General features: G+C 49.5%; 2 protein-coding genes across 11 annotated transcripts in view; both read right to left on the bottom strand.

Moving 5' to 3' along the window:
* LOC116236841 (fer-1-like protein 4) overlaps positions 1-10,718 on the bottom strand; it is a 37,217-nt gene extending 26,499 nt beyond the window's left edge. For 3 of the 6 annotated variants that reach the window (XM_090152253.1, XM_090152252.1, XM_090152256.1), the window contains exons 1-14: positions 9,059-10,718; positions 8,759-8,814; positions 7,350-7,438; positions 6,010-6,109; positions 4,884-4,975; positions 4,292-4,357; positions 4,023-4,190; positions 3,705-3,765; positions 2,455-2,586; positions 2,242-2,304; positions 1,525-1,609; positions 1,097-1,256; positions 758-941; positions 5-191 (exon numbers count right to left, since the gene is read on the bottom strand). In XM_090152253.1, the coding sequence (XP_090008379.1) occupies positions 5-191; positions 758-941; positions 1,097-1,256; positions 1,525-1,609; positions 2,242-2,304; positions 2,455-2,586; positions 3,705-3,765; positions 4,023-4,190; positions 4,292-4,357; positions 4,884-4,975; positions 6,010-6,109; positions 7,350-7,438; positions 8,759-8,814; positions 9,059-9,539 (1,924 nt within the window). In that variant the 5' untranslated portion in view covers positions 9,540-10,718. The other 3 variants (XM_090152254.1, XM_090152255.1, XM_031605666.2) reach the window with 3 other exon arrangements.
* A 64-nt stretch (positions 10,719-10,782) lies between these two features.
* Positions 10,783-16,431, bottom strand: part of CPNE1 (copine 1) — a 48,463-nt gene continuing 42,814 nt past the window's right edge. For all 5 annotated transcript variants that reach the window (XM_031605664.2, XM_090152259.1, XM_090152258.1 and 2 more), the window contains 3 exons: positions 14,961-15,094; positions 12,968-13,204; positions 10,783-12,235 (listed from right to left, as the gene is read on the bottom strand). In XM_031605664.2, the coding sequence (XP_031461524.2) occupies positions 12,119-12,235; positions 12,968-13,204; positions 14,961-15,094 (488 nt within the window). In that variant the 3' untranslated portion in view covers positions 10,783-12,118. The remainder of the gene's footprint in view (positions 12,236-12,967; positions 13,205-14,960; positions 15,095-16,431) is intronic.

The raw sequence follows: 16,431 nt of genomic DNA, 5'->3' as shown, positions 1-16,431 counted from the left end.
TCACCATTCCTGCTGGGGTCCGAGATCTGCTGCAGGTCTATGTAGTGTGTGGCGATGGCTACATCACCAACGTTGGCATCATCCAGCACCTGGATTTTTATCTTCTTGGCAAGAGGTGGGAACATCTCAATGAAGCTGATCTGCTCGTTCCACTCAGGCTCGGTGGTGCTGCTCTCCACAGATGTCTCCCCCTGGGAAGGAGGTGTGAGAATCACACAAGCAGACCAATGGACAGAGGAAGGAAAGCCTCTGGGCCTCCCTGGGGATGGCTCACTCCCCTCCTCTGCCTGCAGATGGTGCTGGGCAGGTGGCCAGGTGCCCGTCCCTTCCCCCAGGTCCCAGCTATTGCTCTCTGCCCTTCATCAAGGGGTCAGTTCCAAGGAACTGGCCGTGCTCTGCACAGCCAAGAGAAACATTGGCCACAAGCAGGCAGCACCAACAGACCCAGGGATGTCACAGAGTCCCCTGGGAGAGCCACCTGGCCCATCTTGTTGCCCAGGAACATCTGGCTGGCTCAGTGTCTTCTCATCTTAATGGGCATCATAAGACTATAAACCTCAGCTATTTATTAGCTACATAAACTCTCCCAAAGGTGCTAGGATGAGTCCAGCTCACTTGTGGAGGACTTGCACTGGGATTTATTTGACCCACTCCTTGTGTTTAGATCTGGGCTCTTCCAGTCAGTCTCCATGGGCCTGCCATGTCCCACAGCAAGTGCTGGCACAGAAAAGGAGTAGCCCAACCCCAGCAGACTCACCTGCTGCCCACAGAATGAGACCTGCACATAGGGGTCAATAAACACGTTTTTCTCCCCTATGATCTTGGAGAAACCTCCCATAATGCCCGCGCTCATGCTGGGCAGGCCCTCAGCACGATACAGCTTGACGCAGACCCTGGCCCAGGGTCTCTCTGCAGGAACTCTTTTAGGCAGCAGTAGGTTCCTGAAAGACAAATTCATATTCTAGCTCTTTCCTGGAGTTCAGAAAATGAGAAGCCAAGTCTGTCCCCATCAGAAGGGGGAATAATGGGGAAAAATACTTAGTGTGAAGAGACACATGGCTGTTCTCCTCAGCCATGCAAACCCTGCTGCACTCACTTCTCAATGTCCTCAACTCGGCTGCTGGAGGAGGTGGGAAGGGAGCCCACAGTGTCTCCCCGTGCGGTGACAGAGATGGTACATTTCACAAAGCCTTTCACACCTGCCCGGGTGTCTGTGGGGTCACTGATAACAGCCCACTTCTGGAAGAACCTGTGGTCTGAGAGAGAAGGAAAGGGGTTCTTTATGGAAAAGCTGGGTTACCACTTCACACCCAACAGTGTCGGCGCAGTCACTGCCCAGCTCTGCCTCTGATGACGTGGGAAGTCTCACCAGCCTTCAGAAAGCCAGGAGAAGTGAGTGTTTGTCATTATGTGAACTAAATGATTTAAAGACAGGGCCCTCAGCAGACCCAGCAGAGCCCAGAAGAAAGCTCAGCTTCAAATGAAGCGTGGGGCAGGGAGCAGGCACACAGCTGGTACGCATACCTGGCTGGTTGTACACAGTTGCAATGTCCATCTTGAACGTTCCTATGCACGTTCCCAGGAATGGTATCTTCTTTGAGTGGAAAACCTGCAGACAGCAGAAATCCAAGAGATGTCTGCAGCTGGGAAACACACCCAGACATTGCTAAGGAGGACTGCTAAAGGCTGCTAAGAGATACCTATTCCAACATACAGCTCAGGCAGTGGTTGAAAGCCCATCTGAGTTAGCCCTGGACTTGCCCTGTCCCTGCCCAGCCATTCCTGTGTACAGCCTTTCAATCCACAGCCCTCGGCCAAATTCACCACTTGTAACCAAGACAGCCTCAGACAAGCCAAACACCTACAGAGGAACAGGAGCAGGCGTGCTTTCCCATAGGGCCTCCCTTTGTCCACCCCAGGCCAGCATCTCTTCCACAACCTGAGGCACACTGAGCGCTTGCTGAGCCCACACTGGCAGAAGGGATGTGCAGCCTTTCATAGCCTTGCACAGAAATCACACGACAAAGGAGACACTGGCTGGGTTTAGCTGCCTTCAGAAAAGCCCCACGGTGCTTTGGACCAGGGGATTTCTGAAGCCCACTCTTGGCTTGCTTACACTTTCCTACAGGCACAAATTGCCCTTCCTTTGCCCACAGCCCTTGCTTTGCCAATAGCTCCCACCATCCACACACAGAAGCAGCAGGCTGTGCCAGATACAGACCAAGAGGAGGACTTACTTACCGAAATCTGTATGAGTCTGTGAAATAAAACTTCCCTTGGCTCATGGAATTCAAACAAAAAGTACTGAAAGAGGAAAGAAAGACAACTGAGCCCTGGGCTCCCAACAGGACTCCACAGGTGCCTTCTCCTGAGAGGAGCTGCACCAAGAGCACCCTGAGTGCTCACCAGCGGCACCAGCACCGTGGTGATGGAGACTCTGTCCATAGCACACACCTCATTGTAGAAGGGACAATTTGTTGACTTCTGTGTTGCCGTGTGCCTCTTCTCCTCTCCAACTCTGATCACCACGAAGGGGTTAATGTTCACCCCCACCAGCTTCTGTGCTTCGATGATATTAATCCCAACCTGAGGAAACATGGGAGAAAAGCATCAGATCAGCACTCTGCACGTCTCCAGCCCTGTCCTGAGCTTGTTTCAGCAAATCAGTATGCAAACACACAGGGTACCCAATGCAGGTCTGGGATGCTCAGGGTAGGCAAGAGCACAGCTGCTGAAATCTGCTTCAGCCAACACCAAACTGAAGTGATATTGAACCTTTGACAAGAACCTGCCACGTCCCCAGCAGCTCTGCTCCCACAGGGCTTTGGAGGCAAAGAGGCCATGGCCTCCATGGGGTGGGCTGCACAGAGCTTTTCCAAGAAGATTCTGTTTGTATCTTCTGTTAATGCTTTGAATCCTCATTAATTAGACAGACAACTCTGAAAGGACTGGAATGTGGCTGTCTCATTTGCTGTGACTGCTTACAGGTCTTAAGACACGGGAAAAATGCTCTCACAGTACAGTCACTAGGATGAAGAGTAATTGTGTCAAGGAAAGGAAGGTTGGAAATTCCACGCCCACAAAAGCTTTCTGTTCAGTGGAAAAGTTCTAACCCTGAAAAGCAGGGGACTCAAATCCATAGTCCATGTTTACTGAGAACCAAGGAAGTATCTGAAGCCATATCCAGGCTGTGAGACCCAGCCCCAAAATCTGCAGGGCCAAAGCTGGGACCTAACTCCATTTCCAAACTTTGCAGAGATTTCAAGTAAGCCTGCTGTCTAACTTCCCAGAGTGAGAGCCCCAGCAGCAGCTGTCTGCTCTCAGCCCTGTCCCACAGGTGTCCCTGGGAAACTGGGACAGGTCCTGGTGAAGGTGACAGGCACAAACCTTGTCCAGATCTCCAAAACTCCTCTCAGGCCACTGTATGTGGGGCTTTTATGCCAATATCCTTCTTCTGTACACTCAACCTATGGGGGCCCAAAAGAAATCCTGCCTTGGGCTGGCTGATTGTGGAGATAGTGCTGATGGATGAGGGAATCTCACACCTTGCCTGGGAAAGCTACACAAAGCAAGGTGTCTTTGTGCTAGAGATCTTGTCAGGGTATATGGCAACTGCAGAATCCCATGCCCACAGGAAGGCAGTGAAGGACTACAGAGCTACAGAGGCATCTGCAGGAACACACACCCAATGCTGCACTGAGTACCTGGAAGCTCTGTGGGGTTGGAGTGGCAAACAGGTCCCGTGTGGAGCAAATTCTGGAACGGCTGCACAGAAACACAACCTGGATGAGTTGATCCCTTTATCTACATGGATCTGGGTAAGACTCCACTAAAGGAACTGAAAACCCAGAAAATAACAGCCTCTTGACACAGGAAAAAGCCAACACCCAACAGTCCCATTTGGGATCTCTAAAGGAGGTAGAAACCGAATGCCAAAAGATGTAGGATCCCCACAAATCCACCCGAGGAGATGGCACCTCCCACCCCAGGCCCATGCATAGAGAAGAGCACACCACCGATACCTCCTCACAGGGCTGAAGACAATGCCTGACACCTCCACATCAGACACATCATAGAAGTCCTCTTCCTCCTCTTCCTCCTCCTCCTCAGTCTCCAGGCCCTTTGCCAGCTTCCTGCCCAGTGTCACAGCCCTCCTGTCCAGCTCACTTGCTCTTGGCCCCTCGGCTGCCCTACAATCCCCACATCACATCATTGCCCGCCCTGGTGAGCGGGTTGTGCACTTTCCTCCACCTGGGAGGGTGAATGGACAATCCCAAATGGAGTTACTTACTCCAGCTCCTCAAATGCAGGATTGCGGATCATTAACTCTGAACTGTAGGAAAAAAGAGATGTTTTACTGAAAAAAAAAAAAAACAGCGTTATAGAACTTCCCCAATGCATTTAAATAACAGTGCCACAGTCATGATCCTGCTCGTCTCCTGGCCATAAAATGAGCATTTTCCAAAATGGTATTTTTCCTTTTCCCATCTTACATGCTTCATCTCTGGGCCCTCCAGAAGTGGTGCTTTTGGAGCCTGCCCTCCTGCCTACCCAGACAACCACTGTCCGTGGGCACCACTTGTGTGCAGAGAGCCTAGAGCTAATGTGGTCCAAAGCCACACTCTTTGCAGCCACAAAAGTATCTGAGTCCAAGAGGACTCCTGGGGTGCAGTGGTTGTTCCAGTCAATCACATTTGGTCTTCTTTGTGAAGACAGGGTGCTTTTTTTCCAAGAGCTCTGGTCACTTATTGCTGCTGTAGAGCAGAAATGCATCAGCCTGGAGAGCTGATGGGCGAGGTTGTATCTCAGATGGCTTTGGTTGAGCCTGACTAAGGCAGTTGTATGAGCCATCTGGAAACGTCCTCCTCCCAGGATTTCAGTACCTGTCTTTCATCTGATAGACAAAGTCTTCTTCAACCCAGGTCCCAGCTGAGCCCTCTGGAGGTTGGTAGCGCAAATCCAACTCAATATAGATCTAGAACCAAAAAATCAAAATGCCTGAGAGCTCAGCAGCCACAAAATACCTGTGCAAGTGCCCATGAAAAAGGGAAAGAAAAGTGTGGAATGAAAAAAAAAACAAGTGAGATGCTGGCAGACAGAAGGCAAAGCAACCATCTCTCAGGGTGAAGGGGATGTAGGAGCTGAGCCCACAGCTCAATCCCTGGCAAAGGCACGTTTTTGGGAAGAGAAATACAACCCTGAGAGGCAGAAATGCTGCTGCTGGGAGAGGAGGTAGCAGAAGGTGGGTGAAAAAAGAAGATTGGGATTAGGCTGGGTAAAGAGCAGAAGGTTTGAAACCCCGTTAAAGCACTAGGAAAGCAAAAGGGACACAAATCACTCCAGCTCCAGACATGCCAGGAAAGATGAGGACTCAGAGTAGCAGGGACAGGCTTGTTCCCAGAGGGCTCCTCCTTCCCCTGGGGACATGGATTTTCCCAGCTGAGCTGAGAGACCGCAGCTCCAGCTGCTCTGGTTCTGCCCAGCTCAACCCGGCCGAGAAATGAAAGCTGTTGTGTTTTGTTTGGACTGGATCATCAGCAAGATTTCCACTGTTAGCACAAGGGAAGAGGCAGCTGAGCAAAGATTTGGGGCCACAGAGCAGCTCTGACCTTACAGCAGCATCAGTGCCCCCGGTCAGTCCCTTAAACCACCACAGACTGCTGAAGGGTCAGCCCCGTCCCGCTCCCTCTGCCAGCACAGACAGTCCTGCAGTTTGCTGCAGGAGGCTGAAACCACCCAGCAGCACTCGGCCTCCCCATGGGTTTGTGGTCACAGCACTGCGGGGTGACTCAGACTGCCCGTGGGAAGGACAAACAGGGGCGCAGCACCTCGCAGGGCTGCCAGCAGCACTGCCCTGGCACCCAGCCCCGGCTGCGTGCTACACCCACTGCCACCTGGGAAGCTCCAGAGGTTTCCCACAAAGCATTTCTGAATGTTTCTGGGGTTTTTCACCCATCGAGATGAGTGACGGAGCAGTGCCCATCCCTGTGCTGCCCAGGGAGGGCTTACACCAGTGATGCTGTGGTTCCTGTCCACGAGGGCCTCCCGGAGAATCAGGCGCCCAGATGTCATCAGGTGCTGGAGACTGAGGACAAGGGTGCCAAGGAGCCTGTAACAAAATCACTGGCTTTAGCAACATTACACACAGCATCCGTGCTCTCATCTGCCCCTGGGTTTCTAAAGAAAGAGAGCACTGAGGTTTCTGGCAGTCCAAATACTCAAGAGCACTGACCCCTGTGTGCTCAGCCTGCAGAGAGCTGGGAAATAAGCCCAGAACCACAGCAATGTCGGCAGCAAATCAGGCCAAAATCTGCCCAGCCCAAAGGGGCTTCTCACTGTGGAAGGCCAATCCCTGCTCCCTGTAAGCAGTAGCAATATGCACGGAGTTCTGCAGCTCCCACCCCACCTCACATTGCTGCTGGCTGGAGCCCACTGGTGTTTTGTGCCCCAGCTCCCTCCGGCAGCTGAGTGTGGGGTGAAGCAGTCTGACCTCTGCCACCAGCTCTGCTCTGCTCACCAGCAGCAGAGGTACACAGATAGATGTCAGTCTGGGCTTCTCCCATTGGACTTCTCTGCTCAGCACCATCATGTCCTGGTGACTTGCCATTGTTTATCAATTTGTCCTACTACAGTTCCTATTGACATTTCAGCCAGAGACAACTCTTCTGATCCCTTTCCCATTAGGAAAGCACCCAGTAAACACTAACTTGAAGTTCACTCACATTTTTTGCTCTGGCTTTGAGTGTCCTGCATGTGCTGTACTTATCTGTTTCCTCCACACCCTCTCTGGCAGGGATGTGATGGCTTTAAAAATGTTTGCACCATCAGCCACCCCTGTGAAGCCATCCCTGTTGATTTTCCTTCAGTTCCGACAGGCTACCAGAGCCAGCACCTTCTCTGCAGGCACATTCCTTTGCTCCCTCCATCATCACTTCCTCTGCTCTTGGGTTTCCTAACCCACTGCTGAGCTGCAGCACTGCCCGGGCCACTTAGTAGCATTATATTCTGCCTGATCATCTCAACGTAAGTCGCTGTGTTTTTGGAGGTTAAGCCCCAGTGTCATGGACACGGGGCTCAGTTCCCCTGTTCCCAGCTAGGCTGCTGGGGCCCCACTTTGCTTTTGTCCCTTGTGGGGTCTTCTCTGGACCCTCTGCACATCTCTGCACTATGCTGGCACAACAAAACCACCGCCCTTATTTCACTCCACATACAAAGTGCTGCTGCTGCAGCAGAACAACCAGCTTCATCCCTGTCCTATACCTCATATCCTGTATGCCTTCCACCAGCTTGCCAAGAAACATTTCCCTCCCCCATAATAAGCCCAACATGCCAACACCTGGAGGACCTACCTGTTACTGAATACTTTGCTGCAGTTGTACACTTTGACAGACAGCATCTCCCCCACGCCAAGCTTCCCATAGTGAGGCCAGCGGAAGAGCTGCAAGCAAGCAGAGCACAGTGGTCGCCTCTGTCTCTGCAGCACCGGGAGGCTCTGTGCAGGTGCTGGATGCAGCTGAGCTGACTTTTGCCCAGTACTGAGCATTGTGATGGAGCCCAAGTAGCACAGAGAGCACCACCAGGCCCTGCCCAGAGCACCCAGTTCCCTGCAGGCTCCCCTGGCCGTAGGAAGCTGTGAGTTAGGTTCTCTGGAAGATGCGTGGCTTCTATTCAGCTTTATATTAGAAATATCAGGTCCTGTGGGCACCAGGAGTACATGGCAAAGCCAGCCTCAGAGAGGACAGTGTGCAAAGGGGTGTTTTGTTACAGCCATTTACAGCTCTCTCCTCCTGATGAGGAGGCTGTCTGATGGACCACAGACACCTTTTCCTGCAGGACCTCCTTTCCCCTCCTCTTGAAGCCATTCAGTCTGAGCTCCTGCTGGAAGGGCAGCAGCTCCAGCTCACCTCTCCTTCCCACATCTGCAAAGTATTTCCCCGCCAGCAGCAGTCAGGACGTGCCATTTTTCCAGCCCTTCATTTTATCTCAGTGTGCACCAACCTTAATCTTCCCAGGGATTTCACTCCACACACAGTGATTTGCTGCTGACAGAGATACCACGCTGTGCCATTCCCAAAGCCCAGCTCACAGGAGGAGGGGACAGGGAGTGGCAAGGTCCATCCAGGCCAGAGGGGTCACAGACACAGCAGGTGAATGCAATGGAGCTCCTGCCAAACACCGCACCCTTGGGAACCCCCTCAGGATACGGCACCAGCAGAAAACCAGCTCTGCAGTGCTGTGAGGGTCATCCCACGTGCCTGCAGGCGACCGAACCTGCGAGCATGGTAATGTGCTGAAGGAGGAGGGAAGGTCTGCAAGCCAGGTTGGCCCCTGTGGCTGGGATGGAGGAAGGATGGGGAGGGGAGCGAGCTCTGCAGCACAGAGCCACAGCTTGGCTGCTGAAAGGACAAGCACTGAGCCCACTGACTCAGCATTTTGGGGAGGCCTCATTTTCTGTCCGAGCAGCCAGGCTCTCCAGAAGATGGATTAGATGAATTGCTTGCACATTACAGACACGAAGGAGCCCGAGGTAACACAGAGGACTCTGGACAGGAGATAAGAGACAGGACATCACCACCATTTCAGGCTCCAGGCACGGACTGGAGGAGCTGGACACGGATAGGAACTTAGGGAGGCTTCCTGTCGTTCCCAAGATGTGTCCCATCCCCACAGCCCACCTGCCTGACCAGGCACCCGCTGAGGTGTGCTGCATCCCCATCCCCTCCCATCCCAGTGCCCCAGTCCTCACAGAACGGCTCACCTCCCCGAAGACAGCCTCCGGGCCGCAGCGGATCTTCTTTGTCTTCTGGGTGAAGCCTTGGGAAGCAGAGGGGAGGTGTGAGGCTCTGCTGGGGCTCTGCTCTGCCCCGGGCACTGCAGACCCATCCACGCCTCCCTCCCTCCCTCCCTGCCCACCTCGGAAGCTGAGCTGCACCTGCCGCTCAGCGCGGCCCGGCAGGTTGGAGAGCCGCCGGACACCAACGCTGAGCGCCATGGAGCTGAGGGCCGACGGCAGCGCCGGGCCGCACCGCCCGCTGTGACTCAATCGGCCCCGACTCACCCGGCCGGTTCGGCAGCCCGCTCCCTCCTGGCGCCCCACGGGGACACCTCGGGGCGGCTCTGGGCGCGCAGCGGGCCCGCAGGCCGCCTGGCCCGGCACACGGCTGGGCACAGCTCGCGGTCATGCGGAACTCGGGGAATTGCATCGTCCGGTGCCGCGCGGCGGTGCTGGGAGCGGGGAGCGCGGAGCCCACAGCCGTCGTGGCCGCAGGGCTGTAAGGCAGGCTGTGGAATGAGATGCTCACCGCACAAACGCGCGGCCGGCCGGCAAATTTGGTGCTTGCTCTAAGCAGGTCAGATGTCATCTGCTCCCCAGGGAGCTCGTGCAGCCTCTCTGCCTCCCAGAGCAGCAGCACCGTTTGCATTTGTCTGAAGATGGTGCCTCGGCTTTGGTGAATGAGTGCCACGCACGGCCTCAGCACGAGCTGCCTGGGTGAAGCAGCACAGCCTGCACAGGAGGAGGAGCAGCACGAGCACAGCATGGCACGCACAGCTCTCCCAGCCAGGAGGCTGCGCTGAGCTCCCCCTCACCCCAGGCACGCGGTGAGCCTGCATTCCAGCTACACCCAGGTGGCAGCGAAAGTCACCCCTATCAGGTCCGGCACCTGCAGTCACCTCAGCCAGCTGAGAAACGTGCTTCCAAGCTGCCTGTGTAGCTAGTGAAGACCAGTGGGTACCAAGGAAGACCTTCTGTCCTCCTCTGGAACTGACTTACATTTAAAAAGGGGAGGCAAAACGTTTCTCACTACGCGCTGTGCTGTGTCAGAACTTCAACTGCTGCTAAATTGCTCCTCTTGCCAAAGAAACCATTCATTGAAACCGAGCACTACGCAATGCTGCTGGTATTTCTTTAGCCAAACAAAGGACTGTTTACTGCTGTAAACCTCCTTCAAAGAACACCATCAAAAAAAGAGAAAGCACACTCATACACACATCCCAGCCCCAGGTTTGTTTGTACGTGTAACAGTCAGAGAGAGCTCTGCCTACAGCTTGTGAGCAGCAGAAAGCAGAGTACAGGATGCTCTCAGCCACAGCACTGCTCGTGCCAAGTTGTAGCTCTGAGCACTCCTCCTTCTTCCATGCTTGTAACACATTTCTGTTTACACAGCCACTCAACAAGAGAGCTCACTTGGTATCTTTTAAGTGCAAGAAAACTGGGCGCTGCAGGCCAGATGATGGACTGAATAAGGTGGGAGTCCAGCTTTCTCTAGAGGGAGGAAGCTGCTGCTGTCTGTAGAACCATGGTCAAAAAAAAAAAAAGTTTGAAGGCAAAACTAACAGGTCCTTTTTGGTTCATTAGTGATCCTAGGCCCACTACCCTTCAAACTCAAGCTGCATTTTGGTGACACGATTAGACCAGCTGAGGTTGTGGAGTCACACCCAGTCTGCTTACACACAGGTTTGCAACCAATCCATTTCACAGGCTGAATCACCAGGCAGTCTTCCAATTTCTTCTCACAGCTTCCTGGTGTATCCAGAACAATGGACAAATTCCTTCCTAATTTCACAGTAAACAAACAGATCACCTCGCTGCAGGACACACATTCAGTCTGTGTGATTAACAGGTTACAGACTAATGCTGACAGACACCTTGCTCTGCTCTGCAGCTGCTCACACTCAACCCAAGCTGAATCACCAGGCGAGTGCTGTAGCAAAGGTCTTCCATAAACCACATTGCTGAAACAAAGAAAAAGCCCGGAAAGAAAACAAAAGTCACACATGTCTGTAAATCAAAGCAGATGATTTATTTATGCAACTCAAAGTGATGACAACTTGTAGTGCAAGTTCCTTCATTTTGAAATGAATTACCTCCAGTCTCAAAGAAATCACGCTTTGCTATCATCTGTCTACTTACAACCCCAAACCATGTAGTAATACACGCTTCACACTTGTGAGGACAAGGAACTACTTCCTCATAGTTCCACAGATAATTACTTCTTCACTTTATACCACTGGCACTCCAGGGAAATCACTCAAAGCATCTTAATTCCAATGTTTCCAATTACTGGCTTCTGAAAGTCACATACCTCATTAATTGCCCCCCCCCCCAAATAAGCAAAGTGCAGCACTCTTAAATTGCAACAATGGCTCCAAGCAAAAGGCCATCATAGTGTTACATTCTGCTAATAGAAAAACGTGATAATAAAAATACAATGATTACTAAGTATGGTAACAGAAATTTAAAAATAAATGTCTACATATAAAAATATACTGACACTTTATGAAGGCACAGCAGGAACTGCCTCAGGCGTCCAACCAAGAGACTTTGGCACTGTAGCAATCAGAAGGATGAACGCAGTGAAATGGTGATACAGGAAATGTGATGACAAAGGGACGAGCAGGATGGAAAGGTGGTACAGAGCAAAAAGGAAAGTGCTCACCTGTCTCTGAACATCTAGGCTCACAGGGGAAAGCTCCACAAGGATCTCCAACCAGAGATCCTTCCCCAATGGCAGCCAGCCCTCAAATGAGGTCTAAGAGAGGTGCAGCCAAGCTCTACCCCTTTTGGTCCCACAGCTGAATTGCCTTAATCTGTGCTCCCAGGGCTGATCAGATCTTTTCCCCAGGTGCTCAATCAGTGGTTCAGACCATACAGGTACCAACCAGTACAGAAGTGTCTCCACTTCCAGGGCAAACAGACAGGAGAAAAGAACTACCAAGGAACAAATATATGATAAATATCTTTATAATAAATACGTTTATCCTAACTAACACTGGAAGCAGTGCTGTGTGAGCATTTCCATGCAGATGCCCACCCTGACACCAAGCAGCAGGTGGGTCATGCCAAGTGATGAGGAGTGGCATGAAGTGTCACCACTGCAAGGTGGAAAACCAACAATGTCTATTTTTCTTTGACAAGAACTGCCAACAGTTTGTTTTTTTTTTTTTCATATTTACATTTCTTCCAGTTAGGAACAGGAAATATAAAAGATAGAGTACAAGTGGGTAAGAGTTAGTGTGACTGATACAATCTTGAGGCACTGAACACCCCAGGGAATAATGTGAGTGCAGGCAGCTCTCCTCATCCCAGTGATACGTATGGCTGGAGTGAGGCTGGAATCTACATCTTCTTTATTTCTGGCAGTTTCACAGGTGGCCAGCCCTGCAGTTTATAGTATGACACCAGCTGCTTCGGCACTTCAGCCAGAACCACCTGGGAAAGAGCTTCCCGGGGAGCCTGCAAGGAACAGCAAGAATAAATCAAAGGTACTGCAGGGAGAAGAAATACCACAGCAGTGACATACTCTCTTCAAGAATTCAGTCTGCAAACCCCACCTGCCAGGCATGTGAGGCTGAGTTCAAGAGCTCCTTACTGCGGACTCAGGAGCACTTCCAGTCAGCCTTGGTGAGATCTGCTGCTGAAAAATCACGTGTTCCCAACTCTGCACTGCTCCCATACAGCCCTGATCTGGGTGGGAAGCTGCTCCAGCCATGGCAGTATCTTATTTTGGCTTTCACTGAACAACATGCATGAACACCAGTGCCAGAAGAAAAAGTAGGGAGGAGCTGGGGAATGACAGGACTGTTTTCAATAGCAGGGAAGATTTATCTCAGTTTAAATCACTCATGGAAGCACTCATGGGACTCAACAACAGAGACTGAGACAGTATGATCTCATTTCCTTTCCTAAATGTTTGCATCCCAGGAGAGAAAGCTTCTTCTTTACTCAAACTCTGCAACAGCCAAGAGATGTTATCAATGATACAATGAAAACTCTTTAGGTAAAGCTGCAAGAGTGCCGCAGCAAGGCACACAGATTTGAACACAGAAGCGTGTCTCAGCTCTCCCTGGGAACAAGCTATTTGGGATGTCCAGCCATACATACATCAGACACATGCTAATTTTTGTTGTTGTAATAACTGCATATGTATTGGACAGCAGAACCCCCCTGAAAATCAACACAACTTACATTTCTGAACTGTCGGAAAGGCACAAACTGAACAATATCCCGTGCAGCTGGCTCTCCTGTTAGGGATTTCAGGACACCATTGTCCCCATCAAGAAACTCCATTGCCTTAAAATCAGCTTCACCAACTCCAACAATAATGATGGACATCGGCAGCTTAGAGGCATTAACAATTGCTTGCCTAGTTTGGTCCAGATCAGTGATCTCTCCATCTGTGATGATCAGCAAGACAAAGTATTGCTGAAAAACATGAGAAAGTACTCAGTTTGGAAGTTCAGCATCAAACCTCACACAACTGGAGGCAAAAGGAGCAACTTCTGACTCTAAAAAAGCAAGCAGACTGTGCAGTGAATAAGACAAAAACAAAAAATTAAAGTTCCTTTTTCTATATGCATACCACCTCTCCTTGTGCACGTCAGATTTCCTCTGTTAGATAAAAGATAGAAGCTTAAATTCAATCTATAAAAAAAACAATTACACCAAAAAGCAGAAAATACTAGCAATGAACAAAGTACTACCAAGTCAACAAAGCTGCATGCAGCACGCAATGCTGGATGCTGCTTCACTCACTTCAAAAAAGGATAAAATTTATTATTAAATATTTGTAACTCCAAGAAGTCAGTTTGGATGGGACCCTGGGCAGTGATCTGGTGAGTGGCAAACAGCCCATGGCAGGGATTGGGGCTGGGTGAGCTCTGAGGTCCCTTAAAACCTAATCCATTCTGTGACTGTATATTTTTAATTATCAGTAATCTAAGTGGTAACTATTAGAAATCTGAACATATAGCAGCAGCAAATGTCACAACACAGAGACACTCCAGAGGGGACACAGAAGGGAAAGAACACAGGAGTTTTTCTAGAAGAAAAAAATACTCTAAGCCACAACAATGGCAAGATAAAGCATTTAAAAATCCCTGTCCTTTCCAGAGACTAACATTCAGAGCCTGACTGAAAACCGCAAGCACTGTTTTATAGCAACTGTCTACAGACCTAAGATGAAAACAAATATATCAGAGACTTAGAATGGAAATTCAACTTTCAATTCCAAAAGCCAGTTAATACAAGTTTGCTGTGATTGCACTCATTACTGACATATCCTTTACTTAAATAACTTTTCATCTGTAAGAAGTAGATACAGTCAACATATTAATAAAAAAACAGAGGTTCCCCCAAGGGTTTGGATATCTAAAAAAAAAAAAAAAAACAAACCAAAACCACCAATGCCCTTAGAAATGTCAGAAGAGTATTCCCCTAGGACAAGAACCTCAATCTTGTACTTAAGTCAAAATCAAAATCCTGATACAGCTAGCCCAGAAGGTGAGTATCAGAGCATACATCAGAATTCCTTCTAACTAGATAGTCAGAATAGAATCAGCTAAACGTATCAGGAAATAAGCCATTATGCACAACAAATTAAGTTTTAAGAGATAGAGTTGAATTTTAACAGCAGCCACGGCCACACAAGCACATAAACAAGATATGCAGTGCAGCTGCAGAAGCAAGCATGGCCATTCTGCAACACAGCATGCTGATCTGCCAGCTCTCCAACTGCTCTGTTAGCATGGCCCTCTGGATATCCTGATTCTCCACGCAAACATGGTGGGACAAGCAGGCAACCTCTGACGTTTTTCAGTACTTCTCTGTGAACATTCTTGAGTGCAAAATTGCTTGGAATAAAACTACAGGGCCCCTTTATTCTGCATGCATACTCTACAGGTGACAGAACCTGGCAAAAGAGGTTAGGGTAATACAGCTGCTGACAAAGTCCAGTTGGTCTAAAAGCCAACACAGCACCCCTGTATACTTTGTTGGTAAAGGCTCATATCAATGTCTACTTATCAACCAAGAGAGCATGAAGAGTCTCTCTGGAGGTTGGAAAGAAAAGACCTCGAGGAAGGAGGAAGAAATCACTTAACCATTCCACTCTATCCCATCATGAACAGAAAAACAGAAACATCACCCAGATGCAGATCCAAAGGCAGGGACATGGACTCACAGAAGCAGTCCTTTGTTGCGCCGAGTGTGCAGCAAACCTTGCCACGTGGTTTATAATAGGAGAGAAGTTGGTTGGCCCATAGAGTCGGATCTGAGGAAGGATCTGGCGATAGGCATCAACTATTCCTTGGATCCCTGTAACACAAGGAAGGCAAGCTGCCTCACCATTTCTCCTGTAATTATTTAAATCATTACTAAATAGTATGGTAAAGGATAAAACATTCACGCTGGTGCGAACTCCTAAAGGACAAAACAAACAGATAACAGTGACTGTACGAAGCACAGAGCTGAAACCAGTGGACATCTGCAGAGACAAGATTTCCAGATTTCTCCCTCGCTCTACATTCTTTATGTTACTCTTAGTGACTCTAACAAAATAAAAGTAATGGAAGCTGGACGGAAGTAATCCAGCAGATGCATGCTGGTGATATTGTCCCTTCTTCTTTGTCATTCAGTTTCTTTTAAATGACTGTAGTCTAATTAACAAGGTCACAAACTCTCTGGAATAGTTATTGCTTATTTTCCTCATGTGCAAGATGGACAACAGTTCCTGGATTTCAATGTTTTGTGTTATTTTTAAACAGAAAAACGAGTCCACAAGGTTCCTCCTATGCAACAAGTTCCTCTCACTACTTAACTAATCAAAATTTTAGAAGTCTGATTTTTGATGGTTTCAATTCTTGTGTGGGTTCATTTAAATTGCCCCACATACTGGCTTATAGTGATGCATTTTTATTTGCCATTGCCCACCATACAGGTTTCAGTGCTTTATTTCTACTGAACTACTGCAACAAGTACTGCCACAGGGCAACAACACAGATGGCAGTGAGGTGGGCAATGTGGAATTGAGCAGGGAAATGCTTCCATTTTAACACTGATTCTCAGATTCCATTTTTTATTGGCCTTAAACTAGACAGAAAACATGAGGAGAACTCTTTATTCAAGAATTCCACATCACTGCTTGCCAAGAGAGTGCTTAGGAGTTCCAAATCTAGTTTACAGACAAGCCACTAAAACCAGCTGAAATAGCTACCACAGAAGAATGGGGCTTTGAGGGAAATGAACACTTGAGACAATCCTTTAAAAATAACAGAAGAACACTGATAATACTGAAGTAGCTGCCACTGTCACTAACAGCCTAAGCACATAGTAGCTTCAGAAGTGTGACTAACACAGACACACTGCTACCCATAACATAACAAGAAATAACCAAGTAGCAACAACAAAAATTTAAGCAGACTAACAGAATCACAGGTTGGCTGAGTTTTGAAGGGACCTCTGGAGAACATCTCAACCAAATCCCCTTCTCTAACAGGGCCACCTACAGCCAGTAGCCCAGGCCCATGCCCATGACTTTTGAAGGTCTCCAAGGTCTTGGAAACCTCTCTGGGCAACGTGCTTCAGTGCTCTATCACCCACACAGTACAGAGGTGCTTCCTGATGTTTAGAACCCCACACATCCCAGCTCTCTC

The sequence above is a fragment of the Phasianus colchicus genome, chromosome 17 (assembly GCF_987193195.1).
Source record: "Phasianus colchicus chromosome 17, bPhaCol1.hap1.1, whole genome shotgun sequence".
NCBI classification, from domain to species: domain Eukaryota; kingdom Metazoa; phylum Chordata; class Aves; order Galliformes; family Phasianidae; genus Phasianus; species Phasianus colchicus.
Note: the sequence above shows the minus strand (reverse complement) of the source record. Positions and strands in the feature narration are given on the sequence as shown.